Source organism: Spea bombifrons, chromosome 1, assembly GCF_027358695.1.
Source record: "Spea bombifrons isolate aSpeBom1 chromosome 1, aSpeBom1.2.pri, whole genome shotgun sequence".
Lineage (NCBI taxonomy): Eukaryota > Metazoa > Chordata > Amphibia > Anura > Pelobatidae > Spea > Spea bombifrons.
The window spans coordinates 26920403-26937223 of record NC_071087.1 but is presented as its reverse complement, the minus strand read 5'-3'; the positions used below and the strand labels follow the sequence as shown (position 1 = coordinate 26937223).

The 16821-nt window shown below is 39.1% G+C and overlaps 1 protein-coding gene across 1 annotated transcript in view; it reads right to left on the bottom strand.

Annotated features, from left to right (window-relative positions):
- LOC128480573 (uncharacterized) overlaps window positions 1-9836 on the bottom strand; it is a 34071-nt gene extending 24235 nt beyond the window's left edge. The window contains exons 1-5 of the mRNA XM_053458304.1: window positions 9761-9836; window positions 8238-8453; window positions 2398-2469; window positions 1471-1524; window positions 1070-1147 (exon numbers count right to left, since the gene is read on the bottom strand). Of these exons, the coding sequence (XP_053314279.1) occupies window positions 1070-1147; window positions 1471-1524; window positions 2398-2469; window positions 8238-8372 (339 nt within the window). The 5' untranslated portion in view covers window positions 8373-8453; window positions 9761-9836. The remainder of the gene's footprint in view (window positions 1-1069; window positions 1148-1470; window positions 1525-2397; window positions 2470-8237; window positions 8454-9760) is intronic.
- Window positions 9837-16821: the final 6985 nt, after the last annotated feature.

Below are 16821 nucleotides of genomic sequence, written 5' to 3'. Positions count from 1 at the left end.
CTACCAGCCAATGTGAGTGACATTTGTTGGCCAGTAACAATTTAGTAAAAAAAATACAAGATGGGTGAAAAGTTTCTTAGTCAAACTAAAGGCATTCGGGTTCTTCAAAAGGTTTTTTTTTTCCTTTAAGATGTGATAAAAATGTAATGTACATGGAGCCTAAAAGGCTGGGGCTAGTGCACATAAAAATAAAAAGTCAATGGATGGGTCCGAGTGCTCAGTGTACTTTTGGACAACGCTCAACATTAAAGGTGCTCTGCGAACCTCACAATCCTAAACAGTGAACACGCGCCCTGGCTGGACTAAAGCATAGGGTCTCGTAGTGGAACTTGGGGCTCCAGCCTTTGGCCAGAGGACCAAGTTTTCCCTTTCTCACAGGTACTCACTTGATCTTGGGAAAAGGTCCAGAAAAAAGGCTTCTTATCCCCATCATACACTGGCTGATGGTTACCCTTTTATGTGAAATGATGAGGAAGGATTAGTATATGCTCTAACGTAAACTTAATACTGGTTACGATTTTTACACATTCAGCATGAAATAGTTACAAAATATCTTTTTCATTCATGTAATAATATTTGCAGCAACCTATTTAACACCGTGTAAAAGTATTGAATTAATTTCCCATGGTGTTCAAGCGAAAACAGTGTGCTTCATCATTTCATTCTTTCAAACCAATAATGAAATTACTGTAAATGGAACTCAATGCTAATAACATATTATAAAAGAAATAAAGAAAGGAGTGTTTTTCTAGGAAGGCACATAACCACCACAATAAACAACAAATTAGTTTACTGGGAAATATTAGACAAGACAAACAAAACTGTAATCAAAACAAATAATGGAATGAAAATCAAACTGGAAAGTAAACATGAATAAAGCTGGAGTCTTGTGTTGCCACCGGAAATTTCTGCAACCTAAATTCACAGCAACATTTCCCGACATTAGTGTCTCTACAAAATGTAGTTATTGTGTATGTTAACACTTATCTGTTCTTCACAGTTTAGCAGGGTATGTTATAGAAACCATAAGTACTTTCTGTCTTAATAATACAGACATCCACGAGCTTACCTTTAAATGTGCTTTGATCTGAGTGTTGGTCTCCACATTTATTTTCTGGTACGGCTTATTCCAGTGACAGTCTTCCAGCTAGACACATTAATGTGAATATTAAGCATGTATATAATGCAATTTACCCAACTGATTCTAAAAGACCCTTTTTTACTTATTTATTTTGCCTGTAAAATTATTTATGTTACCATCGTTAAGAACCCTGCTCAACAGCAATATCGCTCGCAACAAAGAAAATTAACCAGCTGTGAATTTATAGTGCCAGCTGAGACATGACTTTGATAAACCAATGGACGTCCGAAAGCTTCTACTGTTAAGATGGTCACAGCCGGTAAACTAAATACAACATGCTATGTTGTCATATAACAGTGAGAATTCCACATCTTTATCCAGGTACTTACGCTGACATCTTTTACGCTTTTATGTCTATGTAGCAACCTCTGGGGGTCTGAAATCTGCAATGAAAAAAACATATCCTGGAGGGATTTAGGACTCGTCTGCCCACCCCAGCTTGTCCTCTGCAAGGAAAACAATTATTTAAAGAAAAATTAGAGTGATGCTTTATATCAAATCTCTACTTCCACACGATACATGATGTGACCAAAAGTATGTGGACACCTGGACCATCACACCTATATTTGCTTGTTGGAAATCCCAATCCATTAATATCCAGCTATACTCCACCCTTCTGAGAAGCCTTTCCACAAGATATTTGTCTGCGACAATTTGTTCAACCAAAAAAGCATTTGTAATATCAGGCACACCCTAAGGTGTTTGATGGGGTTCAGGTCAGGGCTCTGCGCAGATATTAGAGTTCCTTCACCCCAAACTCATCCAACCATGTCTCTATGGATCTTGCATTGTGCACAGGGACACAGTCATGTTGGAACAGGAAAGGGCTTTCCCCACACTGCTGAAGCAGTAACACTACCCATCACTGGAACTAAGGGGCCTAAATCCTATAACACAGCGCGCCAGACCATTATCCCACCTCCACCAAAATTAACAGTAGACAGGCACTATGCATTCTTCTTGGTAGCGCTCTCCTGGCTTTCGCCAAGCCCAAGTTCATCCAAGTTATTCCTCACAATAATATCACTATCATAATAAAACAGTGCACCAGGGAAGATCTAGCTGGGCAGAATTTCACGAACCGACTTTGGGCAAAGGATATATCCTCTGACCATACCACTTTACATCATATTCATTAAAGTGTAAAGGATGGCTCAAGTGTCCCTTTATCAGATTAGAGGTAAAATGTAACACTGACACCGCATTTGTCGTTAAGCATTAGTGATGATGAATGGTTTCCAAAGTTCAGTACTTACCCCGTCTGAAGGTGATATGTTTGCAGGGGACATTTTGCTAATAGGCGGGAAAGCAACGACTTCTTTTCTTTCCTGTAAAATACAAGTTATATATTAAAGTAACCCTAAAACAAGTAAAGTGTTATTGTAACCTTAAAGGGGAATCAGCTGTCAGTATATAAAATGACTGCTAACAATGGCAGCCTCCAGGTCTGCAGATAAAATAATTTTATTGAAACAAATCAAATCAGATTTTATTTAATGCTAAACTACATTACAATTAAATGGCGTTTGAATGCATTTAGAATGTTATTGGAGGCGCAGATTTTTGTGCACGTCCCCCACACATCATGAAGGAGTCTGTTACACCCCTGTCAGGTACCAAGCCAACTTCTACACATTGGGGACATTTTCTAAGGGGCTGCCAGTGCCCCCCTGGTCCAAGTGCCACTGGCAGCTACTTAGCTTGCCAACCCTGTACATTACTGTATGTTGCGCTCTAACACCATATCTCCTAATAGTCCTGGTTTGTGCAGGACAGTCATGATTTTCAGGCATTGACCTTCCATTGCAGATCCCACTTGCCCCCTCGTGACACTAGCATCACAGGGTGGCTGTTCTGGTAACATAGATGTGGCCTGCAGCTGGACATGCAGAGGCTCCTGCTACGTTTTAATACATTTGCCCGGTGTACTGGGTACACAGTCTGGGTTTGGGAATCAGAGCATTTTGCAGATTATGGCCTTTTCTATATTATCAGCGCAACAAACCTATAAAATTAAATCTAATTTTTGCTTATGTATAAATAGATGAAAATAGACATCCAATGCATGTTGTTAGAAGATCATTAGTTAAATTACCTTTGCGTTACCTAGCAGGTTTTGCTCAGCTGTAGAATTAAACAGTTCGCACAATAGAAACTTTTGCAGTTTAGAATAAGTAACCAGATTCCCGTCACTATTTATCTCATTATGTGTAATCCCTATTACAGGTCCACAGTTCATCCAAGCAAATACAAACATCAATGGATTCCATTTAAGGACCTGCACCATTCTATTATTGGGAAAGGCTCCTTAATGTAAATCAGCTGGTTGGGAAGATATAACCACCCCATTGAACAGCTGAACAACCTCAATTTTTAGTGTAGTATTGAAAACATTCTGTAATGAGGCAGTTGTATGGTAGTGATATAACGTATGAAATAATATACCAGTACAGAAGAAGAAGATATTTGTTCTGCTTACTTTGGGCACATGCTTCCTGGGGACGATGTCTTTCATGTACAGGGTCCACATTGTTGAACAGGTATCTTAGTAATATCAATCACACACTATCCACCTTTGGGAAAACAACTCAGTCTTTGCCACCATTCAGCTGTTTCTAATGTATTTAAATGTTTTTTAATGATTCAGGTTCTCTCCTGTAAGATTTCCTCTCGACAGAGATTATTGCAGATGGCAGTATGTTCCTCCTCGAATCCTATGTTTAGATAGATGCTTGTGCAGGTTGCCTTGGGATTGTCTCTTGGACTGGCTGGTCTTCATACTTCTAGCGACTGTTTGCATTTGGTAACCCAGACATTCGAAAAGAAAATCTCACACCTGTGTCCATGAAATCTAGATCCCAGCAAGTATCCTTCTTCTTCATGTGTATGCCATGCTTTTTATGAGTAATATCAAAAAAGTATTAATTCCTGCCCACCTTAAACTTTACAACGGAGTATCCTTATCCTTGATTAGTAGAAAAAATCCACAAATGAAGTCCGGTGAGCTTGTCATGGTTTTCCTTGGTTGTAGAACCTGAGATGTCTTTCTGTCCTGCTATAATTGGCATCAGTTGCATTTATAATCGGCTTGGCTTTTCCAAAGTCTCCTCCCAACGTGGAAAAGACACAGCGACAGTTTTACCTGCTCGGCTCCTTAATGGACAGGTTCCAAGGGTAAAACTGTGGCCAGAGCCAAACTTAGGTGTTCATAGCAACGCACACACTACCTGTTTGCATTCTCCCCTGGAGGGGATCACTGCTAATTACACAGTCCCTCCCTTCACGTGTTAAAGAATGGATCGGTGAAGTGACTACGGGTTCATTTCAGAGAACACTGTTTTGTAACAACAAATGTCCATTCATAATAGATTTGGAAAAGCTTGTGCAGAAGTTAGTACACAAATAATGACAACTGCAAGTGAGCTATTTGGATAATGCTGAGGAACTCAATGAGAAACAGATCTCTTATTTATGAAGAAAGGTGTTTAATCTTTTAATCGATCTTCTGAAGTGGATACAATAATCAACGACTTCTCATCCAATAATATACTTCTGCTTAAGAGGGGGTATCGTTATTATAAAAATATTAATGGGATTTTTTTTAAAATAAAAAAGGTTATCTTAAAATATAGCAGCTGGATACATTGTATTGGTGAATTCTGTTAAATTTCTAGTGACTTAGGGTTTTTGTATGTCTTTGTAGACCCCTGTAATGGGAATCGTACAGGCTATTAGCAAAGGCTATGTACCTGCCTGTGGAATTATTCCTCTGCATTAACTTCTTTATACCCCATTGCTAAAGTGGAACTCCTATCATACTTTTAAATACATATGTATGTACAAGCCATGTAAATAGTAACTTTACAATTTGCATCTACATTTCTTGACAGTATTTGCGTAATTTTCTTGCCAGTTCTTGCAACCTGGAAGCCTCTTGGAGATTGGGACATGGTACAGAATATCACGTGATTCAGCGTGCAGCATAATCGCATAAATACCGATGTCGCAAGTGGTGCCAAACATCCTTACGCAAGCCACACATCGCTAAATGTGCCTGCATTTTGCTTTAATAATCCAACTTTTAAGTACCTGCTGTAGCAAATAATGAACGCACTGCCTGTAAATCAAGAACTAAAGAACAACTATAACTTTTTCTACTTTTCAAGTTTTTGTTTGTTGTATTTTGGTGTTATATCAAGTGACCTCTGACTCCTTAAAAAGGCATCCTATCACCATAACAACCAAACAATTTCTTCTGCTGCAAATTGTGTCATTCTATTGTTTGTAGAGGTAAGACAAATTAGCAAACCTTAACATCAAAATATATTTTTGAATACATAACACCCTATGTCATGAATATTACCTTTTCGCTTCATGTACTTACACAGGTTGAGTAACCCTTATCCTTTCAGATACGGGAAGTTCACATAAAGGGATATTCACCAATGATGGGGGGCTGTGGTCCGCGGAGAAAAGCCTGAGCAATGGAGCGGACACAGGTGGGAAGACAGATCCGTTATCCGAACGTATCTCTTATCCGAAATACTTCCCAGCATTTCGGATAAGGGATACTCAATGTGCACTTGTGGGGTACAGACAGCACCATTTCACTCCCCTTTATTAGATCACTTACATTAAACACACCTTTGCTTTACCCAAGGTTTTTTATTACTATATCTTTTATTTATATAGCACAAACCATTTAGTGCTTCTTACACAAAATATACTCAAGGGGTCTGACAAAACTAGAATTGCCAGACTGAGACAAACTGATATATTAGGGTTTTGTTGTGAGATTTCAGGGCCTTTGCTTTTGTTTTGTTTTTTGTTAAGGATGGAAACCTTTGTCACTACCTCATTGTTCCTCAGCACAAGATTTGGTCTCTGTGTGAAAACCAATTAAGGTCAAGCTATGAAAGCTTATATAATATGAAACAAGCAACAGGCAAGTGCTGGTCCTTAGAACTTTATATATTGTTATGGGCATCTGCAGGAAGGGTCAAGAGGGGCAGTTGCCCCGTGTAAATTCCCAAGCAAGGAGAGAACTGCAGGATTGGCCTGCGCTCGGTGTCGATTCTATTCTCTTGCAGCTTCTGCTGGGTCTTCAGAGTGGGAGTGCGAGAGGGTTCTGTGTCATTGACTTCAAGGAGGAGCGGGTAGCAGATCTGTGCCGACACAAATGGCAGATACCATGAGGTATCACTAGCTAAAGGATGAAGAAAGGGTGATGGGGTAGGGATCGCACGAAAATGGTTCACATATAAATTAGACACCATGTTACCTTTAGAAAGTGCCTAACTGTGCTAAACTGTGCTAAACATATCACAGCTATATTTCATAAACCAACTTCTGCGTTGCCATGCAAATATGGTATAACATATTTCTTAATGTGTTTACTACAGACATGTGCCAACATAGTATGTGCTACAGATCTTAAAATGCTCATGAGGAGCAGCCCGCGATAGATCAAGTGGATATCATCCTCCTAACTTGAGGAACAATTCATTAGGATGATGTTTAGGCAACTGGTAAGGGCAGATTTATTGACCAATGTTCTTTCAGAACGCTTAGATACAGTATATGTGAAGGGGCTCTGATGAATGGTCTTTAAATCTTGGGCCTTGAAATTCATTAAACACTCATACACTTTCAAAGCCTACCGTCTGCAGGTGGAGAGTAACCTAGAGCTGGAATTTCAAGTAGTCAAGTAGGGAGACACCAAGGTATTTCCACTATTAGCACAGACAGCATGGATAGACTCAGGGTACTGCAATGTGATGTCATAACCGATTTAACTGATTTTCTCCTTACATGCAGACTACTTTGGACCCCAGATGTTCTTTAGATGACATCTGAAAAAAGGGAGTCTGAGGTCTCTAAAGCATTTTTTGTATGTTGGTCCAATAAAAAATATCACCTTTGACTATAGACTCATACATGGGGTTTACTACCATTAAACCTCTGTGTATTAGGGTGGAGGGGGGCAGAACCATGGTCAACAAGCAACTATAGACTAGTTAGTGGCACTAGCCTTAAGCCAAATCTCAGAATTTTACTATGTGAACTAGACTAAGGTAAAAACTGGCAAGGGGGACATTTGCCCCTAGGGCTTGTATGATGTAATGGTTAGGGACCACTACCAGAAGTTTTTTGAAAGCTCAACCTATAATGATCACACGATTTGTCACAAGCTCCAGAAAATATGAAATCCCACAGTCTATCATTAAAAGCACCTGGACTATTGTAGCATTTTATTTTAGTGGAAGACATGGCCAGCTACCATATTAGCTATTCTGTTTTCCCAGGTGGCTGTAAGACTGAAAAAGTCACAAATAATTATTATGTAATAGTGTTCTGCTACAAACACGCTTATATTCCATCCAGCAGACAGGACTTGAATATTCACAGGGATTCAGACCTGTGTATCAAAAACCATAACCAATAAACCAAAACACACAATCACTTTAAATTAATTGTTTTGTGTTTGAGAGACTACTTCTAATGGGTGGTAACTGAAGTACAGGTTAAGTATGGGGAGTAGAACAGAGGGCAGATGCCTTGGGTCTTGTGGTTTCTACTTTTAGTAGCACAGCACATGTAAACACATGAGCTAAAGGCTTGGAGAGAATTTATTGCCCCGACCAAGTTTTGTTACCAGTAAAATAATGCTATACTGCCACCCTCTGCTTAGTGACTGGAAACGGAAGCTTACAGATTATAGCTAATGATTGAGTCATTATATCAGATGCTGTATACCCCATATCCACAGCATTGATTATAAGCCTGGCCATTCCCCTGTACACAAAACATTACTACTACGAGGAAATTACAGTATGTCCGTTCTTTCTGTGTCTAAGCGGGGTAGCATGGTGACCTTTATATGATATTGCTTAAATAATACAATTGTTCTACTTGCAATGTTGTATTATGTATTATAAATACGAACGTTATTAACTTTAAAAGTTGTAGTTATACAGCAGCTACAAGATTATTAAGACATGCACATCTTCTGAACTATAGTATGATAACAGAAATACAAAAATAAGTGTTGTTTTTCACTCCTAAAACACACCAAGGAAATGTTTGAAATGGTTACCTGTTGTAATCGGGCTGATGACGTGTAGCATCTGCGTGTTCCAATGACAGTATGTTCCCGAAACAGTTTTAATGTCGCCTCATTCTTCTTCCTGTGGGACGGGTCAGCAGTGCAACTCCTTCGATGAAGACTCATCTTCTTCAGTTTGGTTCAGGGATGTTTACCCTTTCTCAATCTCAATCAGTTTAATACAAAAATCAAACTGGAGAACATGATCTGTCAAGGAAAGAGGCATTCAGATTCATACCTGAAGATTTATTCCCATTAATAATTTGAAAGCCAAAAATAATGGTTACATAGAAATTGCAGTTAAACATGGGAAAAATATGTATGTGAAACGGGGGAATCAAAAACATTTACTGGACACTCTCACAAATCAACTATATGTATTTTGTAATATCAGCAAATCTGCGGCCCCTGTAACGGGGACAAGGTGATTGCAGATATACTTCAATAATTACGAAAACTATCATAAGATCAACCAATAGCTACATCATACATTTAAGGACAAATGATATCGGCATTACATTCACCCAATGACCGGGTACGTTTCTGGCGGTTTCATTACTGGCCCCTGATTTGGTGCTTAATTGGGCAGGTAGTCCACCTGGCCGTATGAAACAGTTGCACGCTTATCCTGGACTATAGTGTATTATTTTATCTCTCCACGTGCAAGCATTTAGCATACGCAAAATGCATGAGGCTCATAAGAATATGTAATATTTAAATTAGTTTTACTTGTTTAATGCTTGAAACTGCATAATGTCTGGCATTTACAGAAATATATATTGTCCGTCTTTATATTAATGCTCGTAATTTTGAGGACGTTTGCTACTGAAGCCTAAAATAATTAGCATAATATATATTCTTCTTGCAAAATCCCCATAATTCATATTATGTGTTTATTGTGCGATACATTTTTGTAAATCTTTGGGTTTTTTGATAAGTGACACTTTTGATTATGGAAATACGCTAACATCAGGAAATTTTGTATTTTGGAGGTGGAATAGTGTTTTAAGCGTGACGGAATGACTACGAATAAATCATTGTAAAATGTGCAATTACTGGCTTTTCTGTTTATTGTAACCAAAATAACATGCTAAAAAAAAAAAAACCTGTAACACCCGCTCCTGAAATCTAAATTCACGAGACGCAATTTAAACGCAATAATCTGAGGTTGAGTTTTCTAAGCACATTTGTTAAGACTGGCAGCCTTGTTTGCTGCTAGTTCACGAAACAATCTAATATGAACATTTTACTTTTTTTGCAAAAGCAGTGAAAAAGTTTGGATTTTTCATGGATTGTTAACCCCTTACATGCCTGAACAGAAGGGCTAAATAAGATAATGATCATTATGGCTGAGCTAGTACCGAGTATAATTATCACTTTAATTTTGCCTTATACATTTTGGAACCACAATTTCATCGCTTTTGTGACATTGATTTAAATTATGCGATGATCATATGAAATCTCTAGCAAGCTACGGCACGTGATACGATGCCAAAGCTGGGTTTGTACTGTACCTTGTGCAGAAAGTTTATTCGGTGCTGGGGTCTGCAAAGATGCTTCTGCTTAAGTAGTGGATACTTTGAGCGTGATGTTGAAAACAGCACTTGGTTCTAGCAAGCAAAGTGTATTCATCGCTATGGAAACAGACATAATACCAGGATGGAGAGCGGCCGGGGGGAGAAGGCCGTACTGGCCAAAGCTCCGTTTCAGACACTGCAAGTGCTTATTGTTCCATGTGGGTGAAAGGGCTTATAAAAGCAGCCAGCTTTGCCACGTAACCTGAATGTGCTGAGCAAGGGTTTGCAAGCCCTTAAATAATGGCAGCTTTCATAGAGAACATTCATTTCCCATGCTCCATTTTAACTAGATTACAGCGATATCACAAATAACACTTTTATGCCGTGACTGTATATCATTTTCCATGTCCCCTAATGAGGGGAGGCCTGGCAGGGGAACAGCAGGTGTTTTCTTCAGAAACACACATACTAGAAGTTGATTTAAGAAATATAATTACAGAACCAGCTACACCCCAGTTCATTACTTTAGTTTATGTGCAGGACAGCCTAGTCCTCAGTTGACACCGGTGCATTTTACTTGATCATCAGTGCTCAGCTGTGCAACTGGCTACTACCATTGATTACAATGATGTCCAGGTCCTATCGAATGGGAGTGCTACTGAGCATGTGTAGGAAGAATGCTTCAATAGAGGCAGCTGGGAGAGTCTTGTTTTCTTAATCAATAATGCAGTTCAGCTTATCGAGATCAAATGTGAAACAGAATGAACCCTCGCATGTTTATGGGCTATGATAAGGGTTATAAAGAAAAACCCGAGTACGGAGACATGTGGCTCACTAATGGAACTCTTACTATAAAGCTGGATTTACCCGATAGGCCACTCTGTGGTAAGCATAGCTCCTGCCAGCTATCAATACATGATTGAGGGCTAGTTAATAATAATCTGTGCTCCCTTATTAGACACGTCAAGTTTAAGTTTAATTAATTTAAGTTTGTAGCAGTTTTTTTTCACAAAACAGAAGTACAAAATGAGTAGCATTCCAAATAGTAGGATTTAATTAACAGCCTGTCCATGACGGTATCAGAAGAGTATGAGAGGTATGCGGTGCTGGATTGTGTGCTTCATAACAATGTTATTTCTACTGGTTACTGCCAGTATAGATATTTAAATCATATTTTGTATTTTCATCAGTCAGAAACATATTGTGGAATAATAATTGGAGAATACTAGTGGATGCAGCCTGGCTAACACTTGGAGTATTTGGCACTTTTGGCAACTATGCACAAATATTTTTATGAATTTCCCCTAAATCAGCCTTTGGCAGCACCCAACTATATATTTACCAACAGCAATATCAGCACTAGTTTAATTGTAGATACCATTGTATAGGAATGGCATCAGATAGAACACTGATTTTGATATGATTTTCTAGCACATTCATCAAATCCAAGCTAAACTCCATTAAATTATTGTCCAAACAATACCACCCCTCCAGGTTCCCGAGTAATCGATAATACCAGGACAATGCAATTCAGTGACTAAAGAAAAAAGTACTATTTATAATGACAGGTATTCAACTGCAAGCAAATAACATACACTAAAAACTCAAAGCAAAAGCATTTCTCTGAACACAACTTAGTAATACACTAAGGCGTGATCTGATATTTGACATCTTTGATAGTCATGTTATTTCCAGGGTTTCTTCTTCAGCCTGGGCATTAATATTTTAAGGAAATCCCCAAGTCCCAGCCACTCTCTAACTGCGTCTATTATGTGGGTGTACATTCATATAACAAGTAAACATAGTGCAGAGCAGGCACAGCATTTTGTACTTTGGTGTATTGCTTTTGTCCAATTATTGTTTTATATAACGCCAAATTCCGTAGCGCTGTACAATGGGTGGACAAGACATAAGTAGTATGTAACATAATAGTTTGACTTACAGAGACAACAGGTGAGGAGGGCCCTGCTCAAACGAGCTTACAACGACACCTATCAGCATTCTTCCTGAAGGACACGGGAGTTTACGTTCAGATGACTATTTAAAATGAAATTTATACGAGTATCTTTTTCCTGCTTAAACGTATTTTTCTCACAGACAGAAGCGCTAGTCACCAGCAATCTTTCTTTGTCAGACAAAAGGTTACGGTGTACAACTGAAGTCTTGTGGATATTTAACTAAGCCAAGACATTAACAGCCGGCCATCAGACCCACTACATTATTGCAAAAGTTTGCTTGGATCATGATGGGAAAAGGGTGATAGGTGCGTGGCTGAATCACCTTGTTAAACAGAGTTTATGTACCTAATCAAGTTGTATAAGATAATACTTTGAGTGATTTCTACTGACAAGTGAATATCCCCTGCAAACTCTTTGTTATGACAAGAGTAGGGCTCAGGATTCTTCCAACGCAATAATGCATTTTGCTTGTAATGGATTTTTCTTTTAATCCTGTGTTTATTTAACCAGATATTAGTGTGAAACAGCACAAATTCAAGGCAATTAAAATGCCATCTTATTACTCCACCACACAGTTTTCAGTGATGAAATCTAAAGATCAATGGAGCTTGAATAACCAGCCAATTAAAAAAATAAAATAATAAAAGCATATTATGTCCCCTACTACTTCCAGACATTAACACCAAAAACAAATAAAAGCATTCGGAAACTGAATTAGAAATGCAGACATTTAGGTAGGGATGGATGTGAAATATCAGAAACACGCAGCACCATTTTTAATGTCAAGGAAGGAGTGGGTATATATTAATTAGTTTTTGTATTTCTTTTCTTGAAAAGGCATAAGGTATAGGTAACCAAAAGGTAGCACAACATCTTCCATGATGGTCTACAAGCCACAGCGACATCCATTCTCTTGAAGAATGTTTGTTAAGGATCATGGGAGTCATTCTTCCGCAACTTCTGGACAGTGAACATTCAGTTACCCCTTTCGACAAGGCAGCTGGAACGCAAGTGTGGTGCGGCACATAGCATAAGATGAAAACAAGAAACCCTGTGCGAACAGGCTGGTAGATAAAAGCTACCGTTACCACTGAACTACATAAGACTGTATTTAAAGTACACATGCCTGGCATCATTTAATACACTGATACTTACCATAAAAATTAAGGCATTATATTCACTCTAAAACAGAGCAATAGCAAGGTATAAAATATGAAAACAAAATAACATACCATTTATTTATTAAACAGGAAGCCTCTGATAAAACAGGTTGACCCCTTTAATAAATTACTGCAGTAAAAGAAGAGTCTATAAGATGAACTGGTGGGTATGCATTCATACGCTCAGATGATGTTCTTTCTATTCATCTTCATTAGAGCCTGTTTTAGCCAGCTGTAACAAAGAAAAGTAGTTTCAACAGTTGCAAAATAGAGCATTTATATTAAGAAATTGCAATAATAATTTTATATACTGTACCTGTCAATATTATAGTCAAAGGGTTAATTAAATTAGAGTTTGCAGATTATATAAGGAATTTTAATGAAACAAAGTTGCTTCTAAGGGATCTGTACAAAGCTTGATAACCCATTTTTCTGATTAGTCTGTTGGTGCCGGGCGGACGTTGGCAGGGTTTAATACCACAGTCTGTCATCGGTATTGTGAGCATGTGGGGTATACACATTTTATATAGTGACTTGCTTTCTGTAAGTGACCAGTTTGTGCACCACAGCAGCGGCAGAGAAGTGGTATTATAAGTATACCAACAGTGGGTTTGTATCTCAACCAGCAACAAGAGGGTTGAAGGGTTTGTGGTAAAAAAACAAAAAAAAACAAAAAAAAAAACTGTGTGTTTTGCATTAACTGTTTGGTTTTTTTTTTCTCCCATTTTCTATAGTGTAATTAGTTAAGGGTGGGGTTTATAATCAATTAACTGTGTTGCTCTGTATATAAGGAAGTGGTTGCTCACTGTAAGGGGCTTGCATTTTCTAAGTGACTTGCTTTCTGTAAGTGACCAGTTTGTGCACCACAGCAGTTAGTGCAACACAAGAGTGCAAGAGCAAGGAGGGTAAGTGACATAAAGCAACTGTTTAAATTCTATACTCGCGTCCCTTTATAAAGAATGAGCAAGCTTGGAGATCTCACTCAGTGCACATCATGCCATATGTATGCATGCTTGGAACAGCAGTTCCTGGGTCCATATCGCTGTGGTAAGTGTGATCAATTGGTCTCTCTGGAAGCTGAGGTTGGTGCTCTTAAGAGGCACATTGAAACACTGAGAGAGATTGACAACCTTGAGAGGAGTCTGTTGCTCACTGAGCAAAGTTTAGATGGGGCCCCTAGCAATGAGGGAGGAGATCAGTCAGAAGGGAGTCAGGCACATAGCTGGGTGACAGTAAGACGTGGTTGCAGTGGGGAAGGGAAGAGGAAGAGGCAAGCCAGCCCAGAGTCTCTCCCTCCCAACAAATTTGCCCTTTTAAGTGAGCATGTTGGGGAGGCAGACTCAGAGGTAGGCTTTGCGGAAAAAGCTGTTCTCCCTAACAGCCGGGAGAGCAGCTCATCCAATGTGCAGGGGATCCGAAAGGAAGGAAAGCCCAGGCAGGTTGTGGTGGTAGGGGATTCAATAATCAGGAAAACAGACAGGGTAATCTGTAGCTCTGATCGCAGCAACCGAATGGTTTGCTGTCTCCCGGGTGCCCGGGTTCGGCATGTTGCGGACAGAGTGGATAGATTATTGGGAGGGGCTGGTGAGGATCCAGCTGTCTTGGTGCACATTGGCACCAATGACATAGTAAGAGGAAGATGGAGTGTCCTAAAAGATAATTTTAGGGACTTGGGTAGTAAGATTAAGAAAAGGACCTCCAAGGTAGTATTCTCAGAGATACTACCTGTGCCATGTGCTACACCAGAAAGGCAGCGGGAGATTAGGCAGCTAAATGCATGGCTGAAGTCTTGGTGTAAGAAGGAGGGCTTTGGGTTCTTAGAGCACTGGGCTGATTTTGCTTTGGGGTACAATCTCTATAGTCGTGATGGATTGCACCTAAATGCAAGAGGGTCCAATGTGCTTGGGGAGAGAATGGTTAGACGGTTGGAGGAGATTTTAAACTAGGAATGGGGGGGGAGGGAATAAATACCGGGTTAGACAGTATAGAAAGGGAAGGCGATTTACTTAGTAACCAGGTGGGTGGATCTGGGGGCTTGGTCTATAAAGATAATAGGGAGAAGCATATGTTTTGCCCCCCAAAGCAAGGACAGAAAGTGATTGCAGCATCGGTGTTAAATGACAAGCTGAAGGTCATGTCTACAAATGCTCGCAGTTTAGGGAATAAGATCCATGAACTTGTAACAGTTGTGGCAACTGAGAATGTTGATATAGTGGCTGTTACTGAGACATGGTATAATGAGAAAAATGACTGGGACATATCAATACCGGGGTACTCTTTATATAGAAAAGATAGAAAGGGCAGGAAAGGGGGAGGGGTGGCCCTATATGTGAAAAATAACATAAAATCTAACTTAATACAAGTTGGTGAAGAGAACTTAGAGTCGGTTTGGGTTACAGTACAATTTGGCAAAAGTAAAGTAACTCGCATAGGTGTGATTTATAGACCCCCAGGACAAGTAGAAGAACTCGATAATCTACTAGTGGAGGAAATAGCTAAAATGACAGTGAAGGGGGATGTTATAATCATGGGTGACTTTAATCTCCCTGATGTGAACTGGAAAACGAAAGTAGCTGGTTGTACCAGGAGTGCGGATATTCTAAACTCCTTATTGGGATTATCTTTAAAACAGGTGGTTGAGGAACCAACTCGTAAGGAGGCCACATTGGATTTAGTGTTCACAAATGGAGATTTGTTAACAGATATTTCTGTAGGTGAAAGTTTGGGATCTAGTGATCATCAGTCTGTGTGGTTTAATATACAAACAGTGACTGAGTCACACCACACAAAAACAAAAGTTTTAGATTTTAGAAAAGCTGACTTTTCTAAAATGAGAAAATGTATAGAGGAGTCATTATCAGACTGGGGCAATTTAAATGGTGTTCAGGAGAAATGGGATTTTGTAAAAGCTGTTTTATTGAAGATAACAGAAAATTGTATTAGGTTGGTCAGTAAGAGTAAAAAATTAAGGAAACCGCTGTGGTACTCTGCAGAAGTGGCCAAAATCGTGAAAGACAAGAAGTTAGCCTTTAGTAGATACAAAAATACCCAAAGTGAGGAAGATAGACAGATCTATAAAATTAGGCAGAAAGAGGCAAAGAAAGTTATAAAAACTGCCAAATCACAGGCAGAAGAGCGAATTGCCCTATCAGTAAAAAATGGAGATAAAACATTTTTTAGATATATAAATGAGAAAAGGAAAGTTAAACAAGGATTAGTTAGACTAAAAACAAAAGGCATATATGTAGAAGAGGATAAAAGTTTAGCTGACTGTCTCAATGAATATTTCTGTTCAGTTTTTACAGATGAGAATGATGGAATGGGACCTCAGTTGGGAAAAAAGACTGAATCATTTGAAATATGTGAGTTTATCGAGGCGGAGGTTTTACTTCAGTTGTCTAAGGTAAAGACAAATAAGTCGATGGGGCCTGATGGGATACACCCCAAGTTATTAAAAGAGCTTGGGGGTGTACTAGCAAAACCGTTAACTGATATATTTAACGAATCATTGGTAACGGGAGTTGTCCCTGGGGATTGGAAAGTAGCGAATGTTGTGCCTATACACAAAAAAGGCAGTAGGGAGGAGTCGGGCAACTACAGGCCAGTTAGTCTTACATCTGTAGTGGGAAAATTAATGGAAACAATGTTAAAGGAAAGGATTGTTGAACATCTGAAGTCACATGGCTTTCAAGATCAAAAACAACATGGGTTTTCCTCAGGAAGATCTTGCCAAACAAATCTTATTGATTTTTTTGATTGGGTGACTAAAGTAATTGATCAAGGTGGTGCAGTAGACATTGCGTATCTGGATTTCAGTAAGGCCTTTGACTCAGTCCCACATAGAAGACTTATAAATAAACTGCAATCTCTGGGTTTAGATCCCAATGTTGTTGAATGGATTAAGGAGTGGCTGAGTGACAGAAAACAGAGGGTTGTAGTC